The sequence below is a fragment of the Labeo rohita genome, chromosome 18 (assembly GCF_022985175.1).
Source record: "Labeo rohita strain BAU-BD-2019 chromosome 18, IGBB_LRoh.1.0, whole genome shotgun sequence".
Lineage (NCBI taxonomy): Eukaryota > Metazoa > Chordata > Actinopteri > Cypriniformes > Cyprinidae > Labeo > Labeo rohita.
In genome coordinates this window covers 12,057,638-12,067,939 of record NC_066886.1, presented here as the reverse complement: position 1 = coordinate 12,067,939, position 10,302 = coordinate 12,057,638, and the positions used below count along the sequence as shown (strand labels likewise).

General features: G+C 37.3%; 1 protein-coding gene and 1 non-coding gene across 2 annotated transcripts; one reads left to right on the top strand and one right to left on the bottom strand.

Moving 5' to 3' along the window:
- Positions 1-245: 245 nt before the first annotated feature.
- rab11a (RAB11a, member RAS oncogene family) lies at positions 246-6,921 on the bottom strand. Its single transcript, XM_051134970.1, has 5 exons — positions 6,725-6,921; positions 4,815-5,010; positions 3,118-3,311; positions 2,927-3,007; positions 246-2,482 (listed from the first exon to the last, which is right to left on the bottom strand). The coding sequence occupies exons 1-5, from the start codon at positions 6,762-6,764 to the stop codon at positions 2,346-2,348; spliced, it is 648 nt and encodes a 215-aa protein (XP_050990927.1). The 5' UTR covers positions 6,765-6,921; the 3' UTR covers positions 246-2,345.
- A 1,732-nt stretch (positions 6,922-8,653) lies between these two features.
- trnaq-cug (transfer RNA glutamine (anticodon CUG)) lies at positions 8,654-8,725 on the top strand. Its single transcript has one exon. It is a non-coding gene; the product is annotated as a tRNA-Gln (tRNA).
- The last annotated feature ends 1,577 nt before the right edge of the window (positions 8,726-10,302 follow it).

The window sequence follows — 10,302 nt, the reverse complement described above, 5'->3', positions numbered from 1 at the left end:
ACGAAAACAGATACGAATATCTATAACTTGCTTTCTTCAGTGCAAAAGTCATTTCATCTGAATTAGGAGAGAAATATGCACAGATCAAGCACTGGTTACAGAGAAAAACAGGGAATGGACTTCTCACTGGATGAAGTATCATCATGAATTATTAACGTTATTTTGGCCAGAAGTAATTGTGCATTTTCATTTTTGGGGAAACTATTACTTTAAACACACACACAAAAAAACAGTAAAAGCCAAGCTTTGAATTAACTACATATTTTATTTGCTCTTTTAAATTGGAATTACAGTGGACAGAGTAATAGTATAATCATAACAATACAAAATAAAAATCACAGTACAGTGCAGACGAAAGAAACAAAAAGAAATGAAGTTCTCGAGGCAATACGTGAAAGATCCGACAGTCAGAAAAGTAATATCCGGGTAATCTTACTAGGACACACCAGCTATGTGCAGTGCATGGGCAGGTCATAGTTGTGCCATCTGTACCCTCACATCATTGGCACTGGCCCCCGTTAGCACCAGAGACCCCTGCCTCCAAAGAACAGTCATACAATCAGAGGGGTTCTAAATGAACACAAGCAGACCCGAATCGCGAGGTCTTTTCCTTTTGATGGCGATAAGTACTGTATTACCTCAATGTGCTGCTTAATAAGATCTAGGGTTTCTAGGAGACTAAAAACAGTAAAATGACTCACATGCACTTTTGCAGTAATGCCGGTTCAGTCTGATTCACTAATTACATTGCAGCCTTTAAGGGCCTTCGATTCCACCTGGAATGTGTTCCGATACTGTTGAGAATGATCGCAGCAAACTATGTTGTTTCACCTAGGGCTGGGGTAATTAAAGTCAAGGGGATCGATAACCAAAGTGAAATTTCCAGCTTCAGGGTTTGCAGACTAAGATGCTGAGGTCTACAGTATTCCTCCACTCCGAGGTCACCTGCGGTGACCGTTATATAACATGCATTATTAGTTCAGTCTTTACTGATATTTTATGTCACACTGAGTACGTTTTATTAGACAGCCATTAAGCAAAGACGAGCATCACAGCTTGTGGTAGCTTCCCCATCTGCCGGACTCAGGACGACGACGCTTTTGTAGGCTAAAACACATAATACATTCATAAATTATCACACTGAAGAGTCCCACCGAAGATTAAAGGCTAACAACTCGATTCAAGTGACTACCACAGAATAAATACAAGTCTTAAGTATCGTTAACTGTAGTGGCGGTAAGTCAAAACGGGAGAGAGATATTTTACATTCAGTGCAAAAACAAAAAAAGAGAAAGTATCCAGTCTATTCCCTAGAGTGCTCTCATGTGATGTGGGCCGTCAGCCGGCCGCTATTCACCGCTGCGTGTTTTTCCTGTTCCGACTTTAACGACAGAGCGTGACCTGCAAAAGTACAATGGGTTCGAGGTTGTGACGAGAAGATAATGTTACGTTTAGAGGAAGTCTCTATTCCCTCGCTTCATACTGAATAGGTCTGTGGTAGTGTTTCAAAAAGAACTTGTGCCTGTTTGCTAAAGTTCTTTCCCGCTATTTTTGTTTTAACAAAGTGAATTTTGCCTTACGAAGACAGGGCTGGAATACAAAAAAAAAAGAAAGTGTCTGTTAGACGCACAACTCGGCACGGGTTTTAGCACATGCGTGAAGCGCCCGTACGTGACGTTCCATCAAAAAAGGCACTAAAACCACTATTCTACCTCGAAGCACATGATGGTGAAGAGAATCAGCGCGGTAGCTATATGCCTTAAGGCCTCTTCCAATGGCCTGTTGGTGAAATCAAAAATGTAATGCGATGTTTCCCGTGCCAAATGCGTGAAGGGACTGTACATGCAACTTGGAAGATGGCTGAAAGGTGAAGACTGTGGTCTTTGGGCCCTAATCGTCATCTAACATCTATCATCTCTCTACAATCACGACATTAAATATAGCAAAACCTCCAATACTGCACGTTTCTCCCCTCCACCCGAGACAAGGGGGCTGCTACTGAAGACATACATGAGCGAAGCTCACACGTTTGCGGATGAAATTATATATTAAGACATTTGAGTGAAGATCGGCACAAATGATTATTAAAATTCTGCAATATAAAAGCCTACCATGGCAGGAAGGAGAAAAACCGACAAAATAAAACAAGCTTAGTCCAGACTGCAGGTGGTGACCCTTTGAGACTCCAGCTTTTGGAACCAGCCTCTGTGCTCAAGCCTAGTTGTGCAGCTGCATCTCAGACCCAAAGCAGTCTTGAAGAGGAGGGGAGGAAGAGGAGGAGGGGGGTGTTGCAGGTGGGTGGTTGGGGGAGGGTACGGAACGAGAACGGGACGGGACGGCTGCCGCTAGATGCTCTGGCAGCACTGCATCTTTGGTTTATTCTCAGTAGGTTGCACCTGGATGGACACCACATTGTTGCTAGGTGACATGTCATTGTCTCGGCGGTCAGACATCTGCTTTTGGGATACGATCCGGTAGATTTCTGCAGGAGGGAAAGAGATTGCGATGCTGAGACAATGCACAGTGTCAACAGTCCAGGAGCTGGTAATGAACACGGACTTTGTGTTGCCATAAAAGCCTATAAACCCCAGTTATTACGGGATGTCAGGGGCGAACGCAATTATGGCATCGCAACGGACTGCGATGCTTTGAAACATTTATTATTTGTTCCTCCTCTGCAGATGCCAAGAGCTGAACAGAGGAGCAAAAGATGACCGAAACTCTCTATTGCAGTCACGTCAGGCTAGAGAAACCTAGGGCTTTTGATGAGTCATTCATAAGGATATGGCCTTCAGCCAATCATTTACAATCTTTCTTTTCCTTTTAGACAAACAGTAGTTTCCTCAAGCCTGTTTAGTGTGCATTTCCTTATTCATGCATTCCTCATTACAAAAATGAAAGTTTATCATCCTTATCGCACACTCACCAGTCAGGATGGTCTGAAACGCAGTCTCTACATTGGTGGAATCCAAAGCTGAGGTCTCTAGGAAGGACAGACCGTTTTTCTCTGCAAACATGACAGAACATACATTAACTGTCAAACAAAGTATGCAAAGAAGCCATCGGAATTCCACAGGAGTTAAAGGTCTACTTGGAAGAGTTTATTGTGGATCTAACCTGCAAATGCGCGTGCTTCGTCGGTGGGCACGGCCCGAAGGTGACGCAAGTCGCTTTTATTGCCCACGAGCATGATGACTATGTTGCTGTCTGCGTGGTCTCTCAGCTCCTTTAGCCAGCGCTCAACATTTTCATAGGTGAGGTGCTTGGCGATGTCATACACTAGAAGGGCCCCAACAGCTCCCCGGTAATACCTATAGACCAAAACGAGGATCAAATCAAAAGTAGATTGGAACATTGAAGAGTATGCTCAATCAGCATGAAATTAAAATGCACTATTTTGAATAATTCAATATTTATTCCAATTAAAATACAAATATTTGTCTTCATAATCATTTATTAAACTGTAATAACTTCTGAAACAATTTTCACTCAGAAATACATGAAATTATGCTAAGATGAGTTGGAAATGCCATTTCACATTGACAATCTCAACCCTGAGTTATTTCTATAAAAATAACTGTAACGTTAACTATATTGCATTTACACCAACTCGCAATAACTCGTTTATCATCATCATAATTCGCAGCAGTTATCTCGTCTGCCATTTTAAAGGCTTAAGAGCTATAAAGTCAGGTGGATTCTGACCATCTCATTCTTCAACTAGAAAAAAAAATGTTCTGAAGGCAATTCTATGATACATGTTTTTATCGTGATAATTGTGGTTTGGATTCCTCTAATCTAAGAACTTAGGGATGTAACAGTATTATCAGTTTCATGGTATCCCAAAAAAATGTGGGATTTCTTTTTTCTTTTTTTTTTTTTTCTTTAAAGTGTAGTTTTAAAAATATATTTAAACTTCTTATTCTAACATAAAAGGTCTTTAAAGTTGTTTTGGACCTTTATGCTTTGGCACAGAATCTATCAAATGAACTAAAACCAAAACCACAATATGGCTTAAACTATTTATCTTCGTTCAGGTGATCAGCTCATGATCCAGTGTTTTCTGTGCCTCAGAACGGCTCAGTTCACAGTGAATGCAGTGAACTTGTTTACTGCATGTGCAATAAGTTTAACGTGCATTTGGGAAGCAACAGCCACAAGTTATGCTTTATTTTAGCAGCAGATGATTACAGCATTTTACTAGATTTGTAGTGAGATGCGTTTTTGTAATCCTGTTTTTACTGAAGCTGGAGTTTTCCATCAAAATAAAAGCTCTACTGTAATTTTCATCAAAATAGAAGCTTAAAAGTGCAGTATGAACTGCTGACAGCTAGTGGTTTAATGTTATATTACATAACATTACTGTAGCCAAAATTCAAAATAACTTTCAAATGTAGAAATTAGGAAAGTAGTACTAGCAGTACCAAAACACGAGTGTGAATGTAATTTAGACACAGCACACCATAAATAAAAAGAGTCCCCTTTAAAGTTCAGGTACAAGTCAATTCACAAACTTTTTTCCAACTTAAGTTTTCTTAGTTAAGAACATGGATTGGAGCTCTTAATTTTTAACTCTCAAATATAATAATGTAAGTTTAAAATGTGCAAAATTTGTCTTTTTTTTTTTTTTTAAATATTGCAATGAATATCGTACCATGGACATGGATTGAGATATTATCGTATCATGACATTTTGATATTCCTACATCCGTAATTACACTCATAATTCATATCGTGTGAATAAGCTTAATCAAAATATGTCAATTGCTATCTCTAGTATGAGGACAAATACATTTGGTATTTGAAGAGCCTTACGCTGAAGTGATGGCCCGGTAGCGTTCCTGTCCAGCTGTGTCCCAGATCTGAGCTTTCACCGTCTTTCCATCCACCTGAATGCTACGTGTAGCGAACTCCACTCCAATAGTGCTTTTGCTCTCAAGGTTGAACTCATTACGGGTGAAACGAGACAGCAGGTTACTCTTCCCCACACCTGAGTCTCCAATCAGGACCACTTCAAAATAAAACACAGCAGGATTTAATATCTGTCAACCTCTTTTTAAAAGGTTAGTTTACCTAAAATAAAAAACCTGTCATTTATTTACCCTCATGTATTTCCAAACTCATAAGAAGTTTCTGCACCTTCGAAACACAAATGAAGACATTTTAATGAAACCTGAGTGACTTCTGTTCAGTCCCTCCACTGAAAGTTAATTCCATTAAAAGAATTAATCTAGTTAAGAAACACGCATGTTCTGTTTACCATATTTGATGTACTCTTATGTACATGCATTGATCAACGTCTAGATATGAATCAAAAAGCCTAAATTAAATCAGTTCATCACATAAAGCAATTGTGTCTCAAGATCTGGTGTTTGCTACGTCTTCATTAAGTTCTGGCTACATGGACTTTTAATGGAGGAACAGAAATCCCTCAGGTTTCATTATGAAATATCCTCATTTGTGTTTTAAAAATAAACAAAAGTCTTGGAGTTTGAATGACATGAGGGTGAACAAATGACAGAATTTACATTTTTAGGTGCACCATCACTTTAAACAGGAGTGTGAGTGATAAAATCAAAGACACTTCTGTCTAAAATAAAATAAAGGAACAAACCTCTTCACATTGGGAAACTGGGTGCTTATGTCACAACCATATGCCACAGTTTGAAAGTGAAGTGTATTTAAATAGGTGGTAAAAAAAAATGCCATTGTGAGAGAGATGACCATTTTTGGTAACATTGCTGTGACACTAACTTCTTGGAGAATGATGGCTTACACAAATCTTTTAAATCTTATTTTAAGACATGTACATTGAACATGACTAAACTGCTAGATTAGAGAGGTAGTTTACTACGAATCACATGTCAGCACGTAATTTCCTAACTGGTGACACAACAGGAGTGAAATCCTACAAACTGCTGGAACAATGCATTGCAAAGTTCACTAAATTGAAAACACAACTTGTTTCCATGACTTATCTCAAGAAGACAAAAATTTCATACGCGTTCATAAAGGGAAAAACAACGATAAACAACATACATACGCAAAGAGAGGCCGCGTCACCTGACATCTTATAGACAATAACAATAAGCTGACACAAAACAGCTATCACTTTTTAAAAGACAGTTCATCCAAAATATCTAAATTCCGTCATTGTTTGTGTTGTTCCGAAACAGTGTTACTTTATTTTTGTCGATAAAACACAAAAGGAGATGTTAGGTAGAATGACAGCGTCAACCAGCGTTCACTGTACTGAATAAGATATAATGAAAGTGAACGGTGGTTTAAGTTATCCCAAATATCTCCTATGACATCATCCTCAGAACAAAGTGCGTTAAATCATACATGCTCGGAAAAACAATCGGGAAAAACAGGCCGTTTCCAATTTCCGCCTGCTCCGTTAAACTCCTCCAGCGACGGTCTCGGCTAACTTCAGCTAGCCGCTTCAAGGTGTGGTCCGATCTACGGTAAACCTAGTTTAATGTGACAACCATCACCCGTTTAGATTCAGTGTGCCACAACAGAGCGACATTTCAGATAAACCGACAAATACTAAAATGATACGATTTCACCCGAGGAGCAGGAGTTTGTTTGGGCTGTTCGAAGCCAGCTAGCCGGTTAGCTGGCCTTCGGTGTTTAATATAAAACCACACTAACCAACAATAACCGCGATTATCAAAACCGCTTTAACTTGTTCACTCGAGACAAACGTATTCTGTACTCACCTTTAAACAGGTAGTCATATTCGTCATCTCGCGTCCCCATCTCGATTAAAACAAAAGCGCAAACAATGGAAGAATGTGACGGAAAAGTGGAGCCGACCCGAACCTGTCCTCTCCGCTGCTGCACTGCAGTGTATTTGTGATTAGGCTGTAGCCATGCTAACGGGTTAGCAAGCAGGCGAACCAGTGAGCACCTCCCGAAGTGTTCCGGGTTAGAGCCTTTACTGACTGACAAAATAAAAGCCTAGTTATAATATTAATTTAATTTTATTTGGCAATATATTTTTTTTAAACAGAAAGCTGTAATTAAGTTGAAGATGAGATATCATTGTGATGTAAAATGTACTGTGTATAGTGTGTAAAATTATGAGAATTATGAGAATAATGTAACTTACACTACCAGTCAAAAGTTTTTGAACAGTAAGAAGTCTCTTCTGCTCACCAAGCCTGCATGTATTTGATCCAAAATACAGCAAAAGCAGTAATAACAGTAATTACTGTTTAAAATAAGTACTTTCTATTTGAATATATTTTAAAATGTAATTAGTTCCTGTGATCAAAGCTAAATCTTCAGCATCATTACTCCAGTCTTCAGTGTCACATGATGCTTCAGAAATCATTCTAATATACTGATTTGCTGTTCAAGATTTTTTTTTTAAATTATTATTGTCAATATTTAAAACAGTTGAGTACATTTTCTCAAGATTATTTGATGAATAGAAAGATCCAAAGATCAGCATTTATCTGAAATAAAAAGCTTTTGTAAAATTATACACTATACCAAGCTTGGAATCAGAGAATTACCCTGGTGAAAAAACCAGCATATGCTGGTAGGTAGGTTTTGATGCTGGTTTAAGCTGGTCCTTTGCTGGTTTTTGCTGGTCATGTTGCTGGTCAAGGACCAGCATGAACCAGCAAAGGACCAGCATAAACCAGCATCAAAACATACCTACCAGCATATGCTGTTTTTTTCACCAGGGATTGCTAAATAATAATTTTATTTAGCAAGGATGCTTTAAATTGTTCAAAAGTGATGATAAAGACATTTATATTTCAGATAAATGCTGTTCTTCTGAACTTTCTATTCATCAAAGAAACCTGTAAAAAATCTACTCAGCTGTTTTTAACAGAAATAATATATATATATATATATATATATATATATATATATATATATATATATATATATATATATATATATATATATTTTTTTTTTTTTTTTTTTTTTTTTTTTCAGCAACAAATCAGAATATTAGAATGATTTCTGAAACATCATATGACTGGAGTAATGATGCTAAAATTCAGCTTTGAAATCACAGCAATAAATTACGTTTTAAAATATATTAAAGTAGAAAACATTATAAACAGTAAAAATATTTCACAATTTTACTGTTTTTGCTCTACTTTGGATCAAATAAATGCAGACTCAGTGAGCAGAAGAGACTTCTTTAAAGACATAAAAAAATCTTACTGTTCAAAAACGTTTGACTGGTACATTAGTGTTAGTGTCCCGTAGTTATTTATTGTGGTATGTTCTTTCTAGCTGAAAATACAACCTAATTCTGACACGAAATTGATCACATTTTACTAAAAAATATATATATAAAAATGGTTAAAATGTTAAAAATTAAAACTTTATGTTTAATATGTTTTAATATGAAATATGTGCTTTGTCAGAAATCAAACATTTTTTTGTAGAACAGAAAACACTGAGTGATATGAAATATGTCCTTTACTGGCCTGCAGTGAGGTTTGTGGCTTACCATGGTGTTCTTGGGAGTTATTTTCAAACTAGGCTTGTAAAAATTGGGTTGTTTTGGTCATACTTCCTGGTGATAGCGGTTTAGAGGAACAAACAGATGAACAACAAAGGAAATCACGACTTTTACAACTAATCATCAAAAACTGTAGATTTCGACACACCGACAGGGCGGTTCCATGGTGTAATGGTTAGCACTCTGGACTCTGAATCCAGCGATCCGAGTTCAAATCTCGGTGGAACCTGGCTTTTTGTTGTTGTTGAAAGAAATGAATCAGAATTTACCAGTAATAGCTAACAGAAGCACGTTCGTAAAAGGACAATAATTCTATGAAACACTGCGATAAAACCGTAAACACTCAAACAATGTATTTTTTTAACAAAAGATGTCAATATTGCAGAAATAAAGAAAGTAAAGGAGCAAATCAGGTACGTATTGTCTATAACGAAATGAAACCGCATTATGTTAAGAACTTTCTAACATAAAAAGTTTGTTTATATTCAATTGAAACGTTACATATGACCACTAGGGTGCAGTATTGTACGTGTCTTGAGTCACAAAAACTCAAAATGGTTGAAATGTACTAAACATGTGATTTCATAGACGTAAACAAGGGGCTTTCTAAATCATACAATTTAAGAATCTGAAACATACAGTTTCTTTAGGTAGATGAAAGGCAGGTGCATTGCAGGGGTGATGGGAAAGTCCCCAATGAGTCATTGCCATACAGTAAGACAGACATTTCAGATTTGAAACGATGCATTTTCATCTCATATTTAGCCACCTATATTTAAATAGCGTGCAAACGACAAGGACAATGATGCCACCGAAGGTATTTAGTCATTCTGTAACTAAATTCCATACTTGCTTGAACAATCATAGCATTCAAGCCTGTGACTCATAACAGACAACCATATGCATTTCCTGGCAATGCATACCAGACCTGTTTTACTGCCAGTTATATGGAATACTCTGTTGAATACAGATTAATTTGTCGAGATTGTTTTCTTTTTCTTTCTTAAGAGCTTCTTTTGATTACATGAAAATGGGTTACAGCTATAAGAGGGTTTTTGTAAGTCTTAGATCCTAGGCTCTCTCAGAGAGCCAAGTTAAGCAGCATCCAAACATTCCTTGAGTATTCCAACATATTTAACAAATAAATTTGTGTGATTTAAAGCATGGCTACGCCTGCTTTTTTTTATTACATCACCCAGGCTCATCTAGCAGGACGTCATCCAAAAGTTCCAGTGCTTTGCAGCAAACTGTACAGGACTGTACTCTGAGTTGCATTTTTGCTGTATATTCTGTAGGTTCTGCCAGTAATGTACTCATGTTGCTGACTCATCTTTGAAAAGAATCACCTGCTGGACAGCTGGGGGTTTTCCTTCACTGCAACCAGCGGGCAATGTAATGCCTTTCATTACTGCCACTATTAAATATTCAAATTTTTAGGTGTTTTCCTCTTAGAAAAGAACAGGATAGATTTAGAATTCTCTAAATGCTTTTAAAAAGCCCTTGTCATATGTTGCATGCATTTAACCAATCTTATCCACATGCCTAAATTCAAATTTCAAGTTTGGGTTTATTAGTTATTCTAATCATACCCAAGCACACAGTGAAAGATAATATTACTTCAGATCCACAGGGAAATTATAGAGACACTGAGATAGACGAAAACAGAAACACATATCCAACACATAAATGTGATTTCTGTGCAGCAGGGTAGAATAAAAAGTAGGTACAGACATCATTTTTGCCATCATTTTTGCAGTGCCAAGATAAATCCTTGGATAAATACATCAAGATGACATTTCTATGGCG